The sequence below is a fragment of the Mus musculus genome, chromosome 5, assembly GCF_000001635.26.
Source record: "Mus musculus strain C57BL/6J chromosome 5, GRCm38.p6 C57BL/6J".
NCBI classification, from domain to species: domain Eukaryota; kingdom Metazoa; phylum Chordata; class Mammalia; order Rodentia; family Muridae; genus Mus; species Mus musculus.
In genome coordinates this window covers 121,848,997-121,866,573 of record NC_000071.6, presented here as the reverse complement: position 1 = coordinate 121,866,573, position 17,577 = coordinate 121,848,997, and the positions used below count along the sequence as shown (strand labels likewise).

The 17,577-nt window shown below is 54.3% G+C and overlaps 2 protein-coding genes across 22 annotated transcripts in view; one reads left to right on the top strand and one right to left on the bottom strand.

The window, feature by feature from the left end:
- Positions 1 to 8,612, top strand: part of Cux2 (cut-like homeobox 2) — a 192,454-nt gene extending 183,842 nt beyond the window's left edge. For 18 of the 19 annotated variants that reach the window (XM_011248166.3, XM_011248173.2, XM_011248167.2 and 15 more), the window contains 3 exons: positions 534 to 722; positions 1,654 to 1,927; positions 5,193 to 6,358. In XM_011248166.3, coding sequence (XP_011246468.1) covers positions 534 to 722; positions 1,654 to 1,927; positions 5,193 to 5,979 — 1,250 coding nt within the window. In that variant the 3' untranslated portion in view covers positions 5,980 to 6,358. Of the gene's footprint in view, positions 1 to 533; positions 723 to 1,653; positions 1,928 to 5,192 lie in introns of all 19 variants that reach the window. The other variant, XM_011248171.3, reaches the window with a different exon arrangement.
- A 3,357-nt stretch (positions 8,613 to 11,969) lies between these two features.
- Pheta1 (PH domain containing endocytic trafficking adaptor 1) lies at positions 11,970 to 17,577 on the bottom strand. 3 transcript variants are annotated; one of them, NM_175474.4, is made up of 4 exons: positions 17,450 to 17,577; positions 16,028 to 16,104; positions 15,295 to 15,406; positions 11,970 to 14,023 (listed from the first exon to the last, which is right to left on the bottom strand). In NM_175474.4, exon 4 carries the CDS (start codon positions 13,995 to 13,997, stop codon positions 13,197 to 13,199), a length of 801 nt encoding a protein of 266 aa, NP_780683.1. In that variant the 5' UTR covers positions 13,998 to 14,023; positions 15,295 to 15,406; positions 16,028 to 16,104; positions 17,450 to 17,577; the 3' UTR covers positions 11,970 to 13,196. The 3 variants fall into 3 exon arrangements, with proteins under 3 accessions (NP_780683.1, NP_001346878.1, NP_001346879.1); NM_001359949.1 differs by having other exon boundaries at positions 11,970 to 14,016; NM_001359950.1 differs by lacking the exon at positions 16,028 to 16,104.

The following is a 17,577-nucleotide window of genomic DNA, read 5'->3' as shown; positions in this document are numbered from 1 at the left end:
TCTCAAGGGCGGTGATTACAGAGATGAGAGATACACCTGGCTCCAGCCGCCTGCATATGGAAACCAGAGGTCAACCTCGGCTGTCTTCCTAGATTACTCTCTAATGTTTTTTTGGAGACAGGATCTCTCACTGAGCCTAGAGCTCGGTTCTGCCTGTTTCTTCCCTGTCTCTAAACACTGAGATGGACCATCATGCCCGGCTGTTTTGTGTTTTTCCTCGTGTGTGTGTGTCTCCGTGTTCTGCCTATCCAGACACCATGTGCTGACCTGGTGTCCTACTAAGTCAGATGAGGGCATCAGATCACCAGGAACTAGAGTTAGAGATGGGTATGAGCTAGCCATATGGATGTTGGCAGTTTGCTGGGGTGCTCCCCTGGGGATAGAGAGAGCAGTTTTCTGTGTCACTGACTGTCCAGTGCCTGCCCTCCCCAGTCTCTTGTGCAGGGTTAGGGTTAGGGTCCCGGGCCCACCTCCTGAGAGGGGGTCTCTGTGCTGGGCCTGGGGTGACAGTTGCCTTCTGCCCTGTCCCCCAGGGCAGCGGCTGTTTGGTGAGAGCATCTTGGGGTTGACCCAGGGCTCCGTGTCAGATCTGCTGTCGAGGCCCAAGCCCTGGCACAAACTGAGCTTGAAGGGCCGGGAGCCCTTTGTGCGTATGCAGCTGTGGCTGAGTGACCCCCACAACGTGGAGAAGCTTCGGGACATGAAGAAGCTGGAGAAGAAAGGTGAGAGCCAGGCCAGGAGGGGGCGTGGCTTGAGCAGCCAGGTCTCAGCCACGCCCCAAAGACCCCTGGCTGGCAACAATCCAGATACCCACATCCCCACCACCCAAATCACAAAGGGCTCTTGGGCCCTTCATACATCCAGAGGTGGCACACAGCCTCGCCAACCTTGTGCAAGAGACCAGGGTCCCAGTAGTTCCTCCAAGGGCTGGGGAAGTATTGCAGTTGATAGAGTACTTACTTAGCAGTCATTCACAAAGCCCTGGGCTCATTCCCCAGCACTGCCTAAGATAGGCATGGTAATGCAGCCTGTGATCCCAGCATCACCCAGGAGGCAGAGGCAGGAAGATCAGAAGTTCAACATCATCCCAGGCTACATAGTGAGTTCAAAGCCAGCCTCGGCTGTGTGAGACCCTATATCAAACAAATCAACCTGCAATGACCTAAAGACGCCCCCTAGACCCCACTCCTTAAAGGTCCCTCCTCTCAGTAGCGCTCGGCTGGGACCAAGCCTCCAACTCGGGGCCTCTGAAGAACTTTCTAGATCTAATCCACAGCAGACTTTTGTTCATAGTTTGTAATTGTGAAGATACCATGCGTCCTACATGAAGTGGGTTCATTCAGATTAGCCCCTCCCACAGCAGACTGTTCTAAAACTTAGTGGCTCTTCTGAGCGGCCCAGTTTGAGAGCCCCCTGCCTATAAGCACCCTTCAAGGCTGTGCTCAAGAAACGTAGGCCTCGCAGGCAACACCGTTCAAGCAGAGGACAGGCCAGCATCTCTGGAGTCACAGGAACAGAGAGAATGGGAGTCAGACAGAGAAGGCTCTAAAGGCTACCTGGCCACTGTCCCTGTTCTAGCCATCTTGTGCAAGCAAGTGGACCCGTGGGATGGTGATGGCCCCTCAGTCTCCCCCTCCCTCTCCCTCTCCCCAGCCTATCTGAAGCGCCGCTATGGGCTCATCGGCACCGGCTCGGACAGCGAGTCACCGGCTGCGCACTCCGAGTGCCCCAGCCCGTGTTTGCAGCCCCAGGAGTTGAGTCTCATGCAGGCCAAGAAGCCCAGGGTGGTGCTGGCGCCCGCCGAGAAGGAGGCTCTGCGGAAGGCCTACCAGCTCGAGCCGTACCCCTCGCAGCAGACCATAGAGCTGCTCTCCTTCCAACTCAACCTCAAGACGAACACCGTCATCAACTGGTTCCACAACTACAGGTAGCCTGGCGGGGGGGGGGGGGGGGGGGGGGGGGGGGGGGCCCAGCGCACAGAGGGTCACAGGAAGGCCTGGGGCTCATGGGAACACCCCGAGGGCGGTTCCAGCCTTGGGGGCGGGGGGAGGGGCGGGGCTATAGCTGGATCCACCAGATATGCCAATTCTGTGATCCCCAGCTAAGGGACCCTGAGCCCTCTCCCCTGAGCCACAGGTTGTAAGCTGTAAACAAGGACCCTGGCGTACCCCCTAGTCAGTGTCCACAGGATGTGTTTGTAAACACGTGGCACAGCCAGCTCTGGCAGTGTGACTCTTGTCACTCCCACTCCATGCAGTGGCCTCCAGGAAGGCACAGATCAGGCCAGGGCCTGAGGCATCTCCAGCCACTAACTGAGACCAAAGGGAACACCTGTCTACCACAGCAGGCCTCTGGCGTAGAGGTTCCTCTGTGCATAGCTCCTTTCTTTCTTTCTTTTTTGTTAAAGATTTATTCATCCATTTATTTATTTATTTATTTTATGCATGTGAGTACACCACCATTGCTCTCTTCAGACACACCAGAAGAGGGCATCAGACCCCATTCCAGATGGCATGAGCCACCCTGTGGTTGCTGGGAATTGAACTCAGGACCTCTGAAAGAGCAGTTGGTGCTCTTAACCACTGAGCCATCTCTCCAACCCGAGTGGCTCCTTTCTTTTTTTCTTTTTGTTTTGTTTGTTTGTTTGTTTGTTTTTCGAGACATGGTTTCTCTGTATAGCCCTGGCTGTCCTGGAACTCACTTTGTAGACCAGGCTGGCCTCGAACTCAGAAATCTGCCTGTCTCTGCCTCCCCAGTGCTGGGATTAAAGGCGTGTGCCACCATGCCCAGCTCCTTTTTTAAGCCTTTCCATTCTCCAGGTCAATTCTCAAGAGGTCCCAAGTGCTGTGACTTTTGTGAGGCCACAGAGGGCTTCCCGAGGCTGGGCCAGGACCCCAAGAAGGGAGGCTTGGAGATTGCAAAGATCTGAGCCCTACCCACTTTCTGAGCAAGAAAGAAGTGTCACCAGTATCCGTGTGGTACTGTGGAAGAGTCTAACCATCCATTCTGGGGCAGAGAGAAGTTCCAAGATCCCCAAGAAGGAGCAAAGGAGACGGGCAGGCACACATTTCCCCCTCCCCAGCCTGCTTATTAGCAGCGCACACTCCGTAGCTGTGTGGCTGTGGGCACGTCACTGACCTCTCAGAGTCTCATGACGAGTCCACAAGATGAGACATGTCACCCATGTTACCCGTGCCCCCCCCCCCCCCGTGCCAGATGAAGCAGCCGCAGGAAGGGACAGCCTCAGCAGAGCTTTCTCCCCATGCAGAACCAGACCGTCGCATGATAGGCGACGTGGTCACCTAACAGTTTTCTCTCCTGAGTGGCAATGGGGACATCAACTCTGCTTCTAGAATCTGTCACATTCATTCAGAAACATTTGTAACATGTGCACTGTGAGCTGGGCTCTCAAAATCAGTGTTCAAAGCCACCCACCTCGAGTGGCGCACACAGCTCGAGTCATTTCACCTCAGCCTGATTAATATGGCCAAAGAGGAGGGGGGCTTAGGGAAGGGGAACTCTTGCCTCTGGGCAACATGAATGAAGAAGAAATCCTTGATGTGGGGCTTTTTTGTTTGTTTGTTTGTTTGTCTGTTTTGTTTTTTTGAGACAGGGTTTCTCTGTGTAGCCCTGGCTGTCCTGGAACTCACTCTGTAGACCAGGCTGGCCTCGAACTCAGAAATCCACCAGCCTCTGCCTCTCAAGTGCTGGTATTATTGATGTGGGTTTTGACAGACTAGTAAGTGTTCTCTGTGAGTTCGAGGCCAGCCTGGTCTACACAGTGAGTTTCAAGCCAGCCCAGGCTGTACAATGAGATCTGGTCTCAAAAAAGAAAAAGAGGAGAGGGCTGGCGAAATGGCTCAGTGGGTAAGAGAGCTGACTGCTCTTCCGTTCTGAAGGTCCTGAGTTCAATTCCCAACAACCACATGGTGGCTCACAACCACCTGCAATGAGATCTGACGCCCTCTTCTGGTGTGTCTGAAGACAGCTACGGTGTACTTACATATAATAATAAATAAATCTTTAAAAAAAAAAGAAAAGAAAAGAAAAAGAAAAGACAGGTACACCCAGGATCCCAGAGCTGGGGAAGAAGAGGTAGGCAGTTTCTGGGGTTCACTGGCCAGTCGGTTCAGCCAGTGGATGAGTGGGGGGGGGGGTCTCAATGAGAGTCTGACTGTCTCAAAAGCTGAAGTAAAGACCTCTGACCTCTATGCCCCACCCCCAACACAGTTAAGAGGAAATAAGGTGTATACCTGTTGATGAAGGCACCCACCTGCTCTTACTTTCCTTTTGCCATGATCAAATACTGAGCAATGATAGCTTGGGAAGGAAAGGGTTACTTGACACAGGAGGTCATGGTCCATCTTTGAGGGAGGTTAAGGAGGGAACTGAAGCCACACCCGTGGAAGAGGCTTATTGGTCTGCTCGGGCTTCTCTAGTTCATTTCCTAAGGTCTGGACTCTCCCATTCAAGGAATGTGCTGCCTGCAGTGGGCAGGACCCCCCTATGGCCATTAACGGTCAAGGCAGTCTCCCACGGGACAGTCTGATGGCGGCAGTTCTTCAGTTAAGGCTCCCTCTACCCATTCTTTTTTTGTTGTTTGTTTTTTTTTTGTTTTTCGAGACAGGGTTTCTCTGTATAGCCCTGGCTGTCACTCTGTAGACCAGGCTGGCCTCGAACTCAGAAATCTGCCTGCCTCTGCCTCCGAGTGTTGGGATTAAAGGCATGCGCCACCACGCCTGGCTCCCTCTACCCATTCTTAGTTGTGTCCGTTGGATAATAAAAACCACACATCACCCAGGGTTGACTTTTGGCTTCCATGCACACTCAATGCGCGCGCACACACACACACACACACACGTAGAGCTCACAATACAGATACAGTGGCAGAAGGAAATACTTAATGCTAAGTCCTTAGTGTTTGCCTAGCACTTGGTGTGTCCTGGCACTGGAGGGAGGGAGGCAGACGCTGCCCTGAGCACCTCATGATCAGCTGCTGAAGCCACATAGGGTGACAGTCTACACTGGGCTCTGGGAAGGAGGAGCAGTGGGCACTGTTAGAGAACATGACCGTAGACCTAAGTGTCACTTGGGGAGAGGGAGGGGTTTACAGCCACTGTTCCTGTGGGCTGAGTCTGGGGTCACCAGCCCCACTCAGGCCCCAGGCTCTCATCCCCCCATCTCTGCCGCAGGTCCAGGATGCGCCGTGAAATGCTGGTGGAGGGGACACAGGATGATCCTGACTTTGACCCGAGTGGGGGTCCCAATGTCCTGACGCCAGGCCACACCCACAGAGAGCCCACCCCACAGAGCCCCGACTCAGAGACTGAGGACCAAAAGCCCCCCATGAAGAGCTTAGAGCTGCAAGAGCCTGAGGGTCCCCTACAGCGAGCTGCCCCAGACAGGGCTCTGGTGAAGATCAAACAGGAAGAGGGTTTGGAGGTGGATGGAGACAGCCAGCCCCAGGATGTGGGGGATCCAGACCGAGGGCAAGATGGCCCCAAAGAGGAGCATACCCACCCTCTGGGAAACAGTGACCTCTCAGAGCTGGCCCCAGGGCCCTTTCTTTCAGGCACACCCAATCCAGACTGTCCTTCATTGCACAACCCCCAAGAAAAGGGGACTGGGGAACAGGTTCACTCAGAGCCTCTGAGTTTCAAGTCCACCTCCGAATCCTCCTGCTGCAGCCTGGAGGGGCCACCGAACTCTCCCTCTGTCATCTCCTCGCCAGACCTCACGACATGTGTGTCACCTGCCCCTTCCTCCTCAGCCCCCATCTCCCCATCCTTACCTGGTGCCCCACCTGCCAAAGTGCCGAGTACCAGCCCCACTGGTGACACAGCCGCAGCCTTGCACCCCAGCACTAAGGTGAACCCCAACTTGCAGCGGCGGCATGAGAAAATGGCCAACTTGAACAGTATAATCTACCGGCTGGAGAGGGCTGCCAACCGGGAAGAGGTCCTGGAGTGGGAATTCTGAAGCTGGGGTTGAGGGACATAGCCCCAGAGGTCACCTTCCCTCTCTCCCTCCCTCCCTCTCCCAGATGTGGTGGGGTCCAGAGAGGCAAGAACTCAGCCATGCAGATGTGGACAACAAAGTTAAGCCGTTTACGTTTATTGTTGTATCACTAGTTACCTGAAGTTGTGTGTGAGCAGATGCCGCCGCCTCTTCTTTCTGATGGCCCTGCTCGTAGGAGGCGCTGGAATCCTGCCCTCATCCTCGCCCCTGTGGGAAGGCAGGGCCAAAAAGGTACCACATTCTCACTCAAAAAAAAACAAACTCCAAACTCTTTTAGAAAAATAAAGAAATATTTATAGACCTCTTTCAGCTATTTTAATAAAGGATCCTTTGGAATTTATCCCCAGCCGATGCTGTTTTGATATTAGAGAGTTATAAAGTCAGATGCTGTCACTGCTGTCGTGGAGCAGACACAGAAGTTGTGTCCTTTTTTTTTTTTTTTTTTTTTTTGCCATGAGATGAGATTAAAAGGAGATGATTACGCAAAGCCATCACAAAACACTAAAGACGGACCAAATTCAGAGAACCCTTGGACTGCAAGTTTGGTTGATTTTTCTTTTTTTTTTTTTTTTGCCCTCATGCCTGACTGTGAGACATGGCACTATGCCAGTGCCCTTCCAGAGCCTGTGTTGCAAAGAGAAAGTCCAAAAGACTCTAAATGAAAACCTGGGTGCTGCTAAGGATGGGACAGTGCTGGAGGGCTGTCTGCCTCCTCCACATCACAGGAGGTCCTAGTGCTGGTAGAGATGTTGCCCTTAGCGAATGTGGTATCACAAAGGCCTCCACTCCCTGAGTTGGAAGCCTTCTATCCCAAATGAGTACAGACAACATGTCTCCAGAACCTTCAGAAAGCTGTGGGGGGTGGGGGGAAGGTGTTCTAAGAGAACTGTTAATGTCGAGTGGCCCTGGCTCCCATCCTGAATTGTGGCTGCACTTAGAAGGCTTCTCCTATGATCTGAGCCAGGTACTTCACTCCAGAGAACACTGTGGCTTCCATCTTCCTTGTTTCCAGAAAGGGCAAGCATTAGTCCGCCGTAGCCCCCCAAAGCTTAGCAACCAGCTCCAAACACTAGACGAACCCAGTCAGAAACCTCAACTCCATTCTCACCATCTTCTTCCTCCGTTGGTGTCATCCCTGGAAGGTGTCCACGGGTCTGCGGAACTTGGTACGGCTAACATCACCACAGCACAGCCACCATATCCCTGTCTCTTGGTCTGTTCTCTTTTTCTGCACAAGATCTGCTTGGGATTGAAGATAGGGCCTCCCCTAACACAGAAGCAATCTCTTCCAGCATCCTGATTGTGATCTCCAGCGACAAAGGTTCCCATTGGATGAGACAGCCTCTGTATCTACCTTTGAATCTCCAGCTTTTTCCGTTTTTTTTTTTTTTTTTTTTTTTTTTTTCCCAAACGGTGGAAGTTGAACTGGTGACTGATGATGTACATGTGGCCATCTCTGTGGCCATTCCAGTGCTTGAGGGGGAAAAAAACGGCCACTCCATGCAGTGACTATCATGTGAGCCAAAAGGTTTCCAGAAAGGAAAAAAAAAAAAAAAGATAAGGAACGTTCCGGAACTTTGAACTCTCATGCACCCAGTCCAGGCTACAGATGATCAACATCAAACAGGCCCTGGAAAACCTCCTTTTCCACACCATAATCCTGGCTATGCATTGAGAAGTTTTCCACTCTATACATTTTTATCCAGAGGAGGGTATTTTTATATTTTGACACTAGAAAACCAGGCTGAGTTTCCTGAGGAGTCCATTCTGGGACAAATGAACCCCTGTCTCAGCCTCCGCCGCCCCACCTTCACCCCCCCACCCCCGTTGCAACACACCCACTGGGAGACCACGTCTCTTTCTGCCTTGAAATGCCACATTGAGTCAATGTACGACACATACAGAGATGCGGCTCAGCAGAATTCACTGCGGCTTTGGCTCGAGTGCGATGGGATCGGGTGTGACCTTTGAACACAGAAATCTGGTTGTGCGGAAGTCCATAGATCTGCAAACAGATCCGTCCACTCCACATCCTATAGTGGTTTAAAAAGAGAAAATACACACACACACACAACTGTTTCTATGAGAGATTGATGAACTTTGTCTAAAATTTTAAAAAAGGGGGACACATTCTGTAAACACGTCTCTAAATACAGAATTGTATAATAATCCTGGGTGTCCCCATTTGTTCTGGAGCTTGGGCACAAGATGGGGTCAGAGTTGGTTCTCAGAAGTGTTGTAAAACTGACTGGGGGGGGCATATTTTTGCTGTGGGAGTATGGGTGGTGGCCTTTTTTTTTTTTTTTTTTAAAGACAAGGGCTCACTTTAAAGCTCTGGCTGGCCTGGAACTCAGAAAGATCTGCCTGCCTCTGCCTCCTGAGTTTTTGGATTGATTTTTATTATTATTTGGGTGTGTGGTGTGTGAGCATGGACACGCGTGTGAAGATCAGAGGACAACTTGCCAGAGGTGGTCCTCTTTCATTATGTGGGTTCCAAGGAATCGAACTAGGGCCGTATGTGAGGCTTGCATAACCAGTGTCTTAACCGCCTCAGCAGCTCCGAATCGTGTATATATAAAAGCCAGGCTTTTGGATCTCTTGTTTGTTTATATATTTATGGAAGAAGAGTTTCTCTGTGTAGCCCTGGCTGGCCTGGAACTCACAGAGATCCCTTCCCTCACCCCCACCCCCCAGCCCCACCCCCGCCTCTGCCTTTAGAGTACTTGGCTTAAAAGTACCAAGAGATCTGCCTGCCTCTGCCTCTCAGAATGCTGGGATTAAAGGTGTTTCGCCAGCACAGTTGGGTTTGAGAGAGGCTCACATGACCCAGGCTACCCTCGGACTCACTTTGTAGTGAAGGGTGACTCTAAACAACCGATCTTCTCTCCTGAGTGCTGGGATTATAGGCATGTTCCACCATGCTCAGAAAATACTGCCTTTCCAATTGAGTGCTGGTGTTCAAATATGGGCGTGTGTTCCTGGAGCGTTGCAGATGTTACCTTCTGAAAACTCTAAACTCTGGCCGTGCTGGGCCATGATCTGTTGCGACAACAGCCAGCTGAAGAGTGACCTCCTTTGCCCATGGCATCTGTATGATCTGCTTGGTGATGGAGTGCGGGGTCCCGGCTGCTCTGAAGGCAGCAGGGGACTTGAAACTCTGTCCTCTGTAGTGTGGCCCGAGAGCTGGGTGGTTAAGGTTGAGCCTTGCTTATAGCTGTGGCCATAAGCCTTGGCCAGCCTCTAAACGGGGTGGGGAGTAGGTCTGTGCTAAAAGGTAGCACTGCTCATTCTCAGCTGTGTAATGCAGGTCTCAGTTTCCACATCTGTCAAGTGGGGTGTTACAGTTGTGACTCAGGGTGCATCCTGGGGCATGGGTACACCTGTGAAGTGCCTGAATCAGGAGCTTGCCAGCCATGTGACCATCATATGAAGTGGGGCTACTTGCCCCGTGCCTCAGCCGCCACTCACCGATGAACCAGAGCGACATGCCGTGCCTCAGACCGTTCGAGAGTCCAGAAACCTCTCTACGAACCTTGGTTTCCACATGTCCTTGTGGGGGAGGATTGGTTGACTCATTATCCCCACCGTGGCTAGGAGAACTTGTCTGAACCCCAAAGGCTGGCTCCCAGGCAGGACACAGTGGGGGTGGGGATGTTGTAAGGGGAACTGTCCCGGGAAGGTGACCTTGCAGGCAAGCCCAGGTATCTCTGAGTCAAGGAGCCAGAATGTCTGGCTTCCACACCAGCACCAGTTCTGAGAGCTACATGTCAGTGAGAGAGTGCCTAAAGCTCTCTCTGCCCGTTTCCCCAGCTGTAAGGTGGGGATGGCTATATATTTCCTTACCTGGTAGCTATAAACTTCAGATTACTGGGCACTGGCCATTCTGGTCCCAGGTCAGCACTCCTAGGAAGGATAAGAATCAGAGTCATGGGACAGGATGACGAAAGAGATGTATTCTCGTTATCCCAGCTACTCAGAAAGCTGAGGCAGGGGGATTACTTGAGTCTAGTCATTTGAGAAGTAGCCTGGGCAACACAGCTGAGGCAACCCCCAAGACGCAAGAGCAATAGGGCAGGGCAGAATGGACTTTGTCCAAGATAACCCACTAGGGAGCTAGCCTGTGACCCTACCCTGAGACACCCACATGTCAGCCTTAAAGTCAGGTCCTCATTGGGTCACCTAGGACTTTGGACTCTGTTTCCTCATCTGTGAAATGGCTTTGGTCAGAGAACAGTGTTTGTAGCCCCTGGCTACAGCTGCTGTGTGAAGCTGCCCACCTTTGGTGGCTCTCAATGCTTGAGGCATGAGTCTGAGGCTGGCCACCCTGCCTCTAAGTTCCCTCCCCAACACACACAAAAAAAGGAGACAAAACACATGGGCCCAGAAACCAATGTGTGTGTGTTTTGAGACAGGGTTTCTCTGTATAGCCCTGGCTCTCCTGGAACTCACTCTGTAGGCCAGGCTGGCCTCGAACTCAGAAATTCGCCTGCCTCTGCCTCCCAAGTGCTGGGATTAACAGAAACCAATCTGTAGGGTTCCAGAAATACTGCCCTCTCTGCCACTGTGGGCCCCGGGCCCTGGGATATGGATAACAGGGATGTAATGATGCAAGGCTCTGGAAGTGCTCAGCCAGCAGCCCGGTGTCTGCTTGGCCCTCTCTCAGATGTCACAACCATCCTTGTCCACTGGGACCCCAGGGCCCACAGGTATGCATGCCCAGAGCCCCCTGAGGGATAGGAGGTTCACCTGCATGTAGCGTGGTAGATAATGCTGCTGTGACCACACACAGGACCTGAGACCCTCTCACGTCCCTGCATGTCATCTGTGGTTCTGTCTTTACTGTCTGAGGAACTGTCTAGCTGTCCCACTGCAGCAACCTTGCACTAGGGTCCACCCCTCCACATTGTCCCCAACCTTGGTCACTTTTCTCATAGCAACTATCTGATGGACACTGGGTGACCCCCACAAACATCTCACTGGGCCAAACTAGAGTCTGATCCAAATAGATTGATAACTTGGGGTAGGTACCTATGATCTCAGGCCTGAGTGTTCCGCCATCCCCAGCTGCCCCTTAGAATGTTCCTGACCACACCGTGCCTCAAGATACGTTGGACCTTGCCTACATAACCGTAGTAGGAGGGCAGAGAGGGATGTCAGCATTGACTTTGTCCCCAAGGCCACCTGTCTGTCACTCCAAGGAGTATTTTGATAAGGACACACCTGTGACACTGCCTCTTGGAGCAGCCTCCCCACACCCCCCAATCCTTCTACTTCCCCGATCCTGTGCCCAGGAGGGACTGTAGTCACCAGTGGCCTGACTCAGTTGGCTGTGGCCCCAGGCGATGGGAGGACACGGTATGTACACTCAGCGGCACATGGTCCCCTGACCATAGTGAATTTGAACATGAGTTACACGTGGCTTGCTCAGATCCGAAAGTCCCGGAATTAAGTCCCGGAAGGCACTTGATTTTTCCAGGCTGCCAAGGGAGAGCTCTGGCACGTCCTGAGGCTACATTTGGAAGTCCCTGGGCTTCAACCATCATGCTGGGCTACCCTGGGCCTGCCCCTTCCTTTCCCTTCCCTTGGCTTGGACCCCTTCCCATTTTACATACCTCCTCCGAACTCTCAGGCGACTGGGCCCGGCCCACCTGTCAATCATCTTTTCATCTTTCTTTAGGCCCTGTAGTCCACCATTTATTCCCGAGGTCATCCAGCTGACTCTCCAGCTGTGCGGCCTTGGCAACCTCTATGGACCTCCACCCCCCTACACACACACATACACACACACACACACACACACACACACACACACACACACAAAGATGAGGCTAGCATCTTCCCTAAGAGGTGCTGAGACTGCCTAGCTAGAGGACAACAATCCCTCCTTTCTAGGACCCCGCAAAATATATCAACTGTGGATTCTGCAGGGAGAACAATAATACACCCAGCCATTTCTCGACCGGCTTTTATTTTGGCCCTCATACCCTGTCCATGATTGATAACTCTCCTAGCCCCAGAATCAGCTGGTGTTCACCTTGTGCTTTGGGGAGAGGGAACAACTCTGCCCTTGTCTCCCCCACCTCCTGCCCCGTACCTTTAGAGTTTGTAAGCCCGTCCCAGACTAGAGTCTACACCTCAGCCGTATGACTCCAGTGGGAGAGTTGAGGAGACAGACCAAGTCCCCAGAGGCACCACCTGTGCAGACAGCTGAGCTCAGGAGACAGAGGGCCAAGTCAGGGCCAAGTCAGCTAGGCGCCCGTGTGTCTCCTGCGAGGGCCTGGCTCCCTGGAGACAATGCCACCCCTTGCAGCCAACAGTAACAAAAGTGGCAGGGGTGAGACTGGACTACTTAACTTCACTGGTGGAAGACAGTAGCCTCTGTACTTCAAAGAAAAACCCACAGCCAAGTGCCCTGGCCCCTGAGCCAGCAGAGAGCCAAGAGGCCCTGGCGACAGACAGAAGCACCCATGGGACCCAGCCACCCCACCCCCCAGAGGAGAGGGAGGGGCCAGGGTGAAATCTGTTCATAGGATGCAGCGATTGGAGTGTCCCCTCAGGGCAGGGCACTGAGGAGGACTGTAAACAAGAACCCAGGTGGGGCCGGCTGTCCTGCCCAACCCTCTGGAAGACAGCCAGCACTGTGGTGAGAGAGAAGTAGGCCCAGTCCTGAGGCCCACTGGTCACCTGCAGTGGCTAGGGACAGTGCCTGGGCTCTCCCTGCTGCAGGCATGGAATCAGTCGGAGGCCTGTCTCCTCCAGGTGAAACTGGGAGGAAGCTGGGTCCCAGGCCAGGACCGAGGTCAGGGGAGGCCCTGCTTCTGCCCGGGCTCACCTACAAAGCTGGACACAGTCCTGACTTAGCTGGTTCCAGGCCAGGAGCCTGGGGGACCTATCCAGTTCAAGTCCCACATTCCACCTACTGGTGTAGGCCCACAGCAGCCCAGACAGCAGCTTCCAGGTTCAAGCTTTAGATCCTTGAGAGGCACCAGGTAAACCCTGGGCCCCATGGGCCTGTGGCCAGCTTCGGGGCTGTCAAGGTCACACAGGCCACCCTGGCGCGGAGTTCTCTAGAAACCAGCTCCTTGGGCTCTAGAAGCACCCTCAGGTTCACGTTCCAGATTCTTCTCAGAAGTAAGTGCCTCTGACCCCAGGGGCACAGGTCTCCTGAGTCATATGTCCTATGTCCCCTGGGAGCCTGGATTGCAAACAGGCCATTCTACGGAACGGAATACATGTAATACCTTACACCCACTATGTCCCCTTAGGGCTGGCTGGTCCTGGGTCTGAGTCTCAGCAGAACCAGGATGCCAGGGGACCTCTAAGCTGGCTAGGCCAGCCTGGCCTCCGCGCCACTGGTCCCTAAGGGCCTGCACCTCTAGTCCATATCGCGCATGCAGCTGGGCGAAGGATGCCAAGGGCCCGTTGGCCGCTGAGGCCCTGCGGCGGGGTGGCAGTGGCGGCGGCCGCTGAGGGGCTACCGAGGGCTGCTCGGGCAGCGTGCTCCACACTACCCAGCCGTTCTCCTTGGGTCTCTGGGTCAAAACCGGGCTCGGGTTGGCGGGTAAGGCGTTGGCGGGGCTTCCCTCGCGCATGGCAGCCAGTTGCTGTTCCAGCTCCCGCACCACCAAGCGCAGATAGTGGAAGCTGGCCCGGGACAGTGCCTTCACCCAGCCCTCCAGGGCTGCCTGGCTGTCAGCGGCCAGCACGTACGGCCGGGATCGGCCCCCGGCAAAGCGCACTGCGAAGGCGAACTCCTCCCGGGCATCCACCAGCTCCACCGTGCAGCCCTCCAGCAGGATGACGCCCAGCGGCTCGCGGCTGCCTTCTGCCTCGAAGTAAAAGAGGATATTGCCCCGGAGCACGAACCAGCGCCGGTGCGAGCCGGTCCCACGGCCACCACGCTTGTACAGGAAGCCGGCGTTGTCCACCGGGGCATCGCAGGTTGCGTAGAAGGCCAAGCTGCGCTCGTTGAGCTTCATGGTCACGAGGAGCTGCAACCTGTCCCCTGCGCGGGAGCAGATGTTACTACTAGGATCATCCAGGACTCCCAGGCCACCAGCAGCCTCCTCCCACCACACCCACCCCAAGGCCCCTCAGTGAGCACAGTGAGACAGGACTCAAACCAGGATCTCGCACGGCCATCTGGAGGGCTCCTGCTGCCCTTGACCAGGGAAGGTAGCATTAAGTGTCAGCTCACCAGACATTTTGCATAGGTTAGCTCTATCTAGCAATGACCTTGGGTGGTGTGTGCTGGTTTTATGTTTGCATCTGTGTGTCAGTGTCAGATGGGGAAACAAAGGCACAACCTTTGTCAGCCACCAAGCAAAGGTCACAAAACAAGCTGACTAGAGCCTTTGCTCGTGCCTGGAGATCCCAGGTCTGTGACTCAGCCTTGGTTTGTAGGTCAGGTTGGTGAGAGAGGGAGCTGTAGGGAAGAGCATGAGGGCGCGAGGTGGGGTGGGTGAGGTGAGGGGGAACAACATGGACAGAGGGACAACAGGATAGGGACACCACAGCAAACACAAAGTTAAATCCTCCGGCTGTGGAGAGGGTGACCAGAGGAGGGCAGGAGTGGAGGAAACCCCAGAGTACCGGAGCAACTGTTGGAAAATAACCTAGATAAAATGCAGGCTCAGCCCAGACTGTCAGGGCGGAAGGGACAGGGCGCCCTAACATAGACCTCCCGAAAAGTACACACTGGGGCAGCAGCGGGCAGTAGGGCCTGTCGGGGAGTGGCACGTGGGTTACCAGTGTGGCCACTTGGAGGAGGCAGGCCCTGCACCCGTAGGGTCCCCGTCACAGCCTTGCTTCGTGCAGATGGCTGGCATACTTTTGAAGAGCCTGGAATGTCTGTAGCAGGCACCCCACTAACACCCAGCCCCTCTGCCTGTGCCGTGCTTTACCCTTGGTCTGCAGGGATGAGGTCAGGGTGGTGGCTCTGTAGGGCCAGGCTGCGCCACCTGACCTGGGTGGAGAGAGAAACTGCTGCCAGACAAATACTTAATTTTTGCCACCTCATGCCACCCACGTTACAGTTGGGGACAGCTTCCTGCCAGATCAGAGGCCAAGACTTGTTTGGCCCAGAGCATTGGGGCTGGGGCCTCGGGGTCCTGAAGGCTCAGGTGAGTTTAATCCCTGCTTTGCCTCTGGCTGCTGTGTAGCTTTTTATGCCAGCTGCACCTCTCTGTGCCTCTGTTTTTCTCTGCACAAGGGACTCACACACCCCTCCCAAATCAATTGCACGAGACTGACAGGCCTACTTCTCCCAGAACCTACCACAGGCTGCCCACCCAGTTCTGCTCAATCACTTTGAAGGTCAGCTCACAGTCTCCAGGCTGGGTCACTTCAGGGGCACACAGTCAGTCTCTCTGGACCTCTAGCTCTTCATCTATAATGTAAGAGCAAAATTATCCACGTCAAGGTTATGACAATGAGACAGAACACAGGGAACCAGGGCCTCTGGCCATGGCAGCAGGTGACGGTGTACTCGGCTTCCTTCTAGTCCATCCTGCTTCAGCAAGTGGCCCCTGCTGTCTCTCTCACCCCCACATCTAATCACTGAGGCCAGGTGATCCTCCCACCCCTGGCTGTCTTCTAACACATAGCTTGTTTAGCTCCCATTTCAAGATCCCCACCTAAGTTTGCTGGAGGCACCGCAGGCACCCTCCCCAGCTGCCTCCACCTTTGCCCCTTCCTATCTGGCCGCCTCAAGGTAAGATCACCTCCCTAGGGCCCTCCCCTGGGACCACAGCGGGACTCTTCCCTCCTGTGACTTGTACCTGATGCTTAGCCCAGCCCAAACCCCCAATCTCAGCTCCTTCCCCAACCTCTGCCCGCCTTTGTCAGCCTTTGTCAGCCTTTGTCAGCGGGCCTCAGCCACCTGGCTACCTTGCTCAAAGGCAACAAACATTTTCTTCCCTGAGGTGCCTTTCCCTACCACAAGGCGGGCTTTGCCGTTGCCTAGGAGGAAGCATCCTCTGACCGAAACAGACCACCAGCTGGGGATTACCTGCGTCAGTCCAGAGAGGGGGTGTGGGGGCTTCTGTCTGGCTTTGAGTGTCCAGTGTGTAGCCTGTGCTGGGGAGCCTACACGGCAAAGCAAACCTTTGTCAACGTGAGGACTGTGACAAGGGGTCATGCCTAATCGCACACTTATAGATGTGGGAAAAAATGACCTGGCCAAAGAACAGAGCTCCACACAAACAGCCCCATGGGGCAGAAACCTTGGGGTCCTTCTTCCCCACCAAGACTGACAATATTACCTGGTGCCCATCAGCCATCCTCCCCCAACTGCCCAGATGGGGGCACCCTGGCCAAGGTCACCAGCAGACAGAAGGCCCAGCCAGGTCCCTAGCCCTTGCCTGCTCTGGCTCGGCAAACAAGCAGGCTCTAGCTTCCCCTTGGAGGGAGGGAGTGCTCCCTGCTATTCAACCGTCTCTGCTCTGTTCAGGTTCAAAGTCTGCTGAGGGCTCCGAGCTACAAGCAACAGGGTCTAAGCACGATGCTTTAGGGACCAAATTCTTGTCTGGGCTGGCCCAGGCCGGAAGCCCAGTTACCAACACTTCCCAGACCTCAGTTTGCCTCAATGGGCTTCATGGAGGCACCGATGAGCTAAACTAAGGACAGCCTGTGACAAACTATAGGGGGAAAGTATTCTAAAGCAGGCGAAGGCACCCAATGTGGCGCTCACACCTGTCATTCCAGCACTTGGAAGGCAGACAAAAAACGCCACACATGCCAGGTATAGTGGTGCACACCTTTGATCCCAGCCCTCGCGATGCAAAGATAGGTGGATCTATCTGTGAGGCTAGCCTGTTCTGCATTATTGAGTTCCAGGCCAGCCAAGGGTACACATTAAGCTTCTGTCTCATTTAACAACAAAACCGGCCGGGCGCGGTGGCGCACGCCTTTAATCCCAGCACTGGGGAGGCAGAGGCAGGCGGATTTCTGAGTCCGAGGCCAGCCTGGTCTACAAAGTGAGTCAGGGCTACACAGAGAAACCCTGTGTCGAAAAACCAAAACAAAAAACAAAAAAACAACAACAAACCCCACCAAAAACAAAACAAAATAAAACAGTTTAGCGGATAAAGACGCTGGCTGTCAAGCTTTCTGACCCGAGTTTGATCCCCAGAAACCAAGTAGAAGAAGGAAAGCCCGGACTCCCCCCAAGTTGTCTTCTGACCTCCACACACGCACACGTAAACAAAAGTAAATACATAAAAAATTAAGACAAGTGATGAGTCCTCCATTCGTGGGGTCACAGCTGGCCCCGCGGCTAGGACTCGAGGGAAACGGAGGCAGGGCATCACCACCGCGGAACCTCAAGCCCCCGTGGTGCGCCGGCCGGGCCGCGATGGAGGCCGCGGGCGGGTCCCGGGCGACAGCCGCGCGGCTGCCGACCCCGTCGCGGTCCCGTCCCGCCCGGCTTTACCTGGCTCTGGGACCGGCGCGACGGTCTGTCCTGCCCATGGCCCGGAACAGCTCGGGGGCCGGCGACGACAGGGCCCTTTGTCTCCCGGAGGCCGAGTGGCGGCGACCCGCGGGCGCCCCTTTAACCCT

What these genes read in the sequence shown, in the direction of transcription:
- Pheta1 (NM_175474.4), bottom strand. Translation starts at nt 13,997, where the DNA reads ATGAAGCTCAACGAGCGCAGCTTGGCCTTCTACGCAACCTGCGATGCC.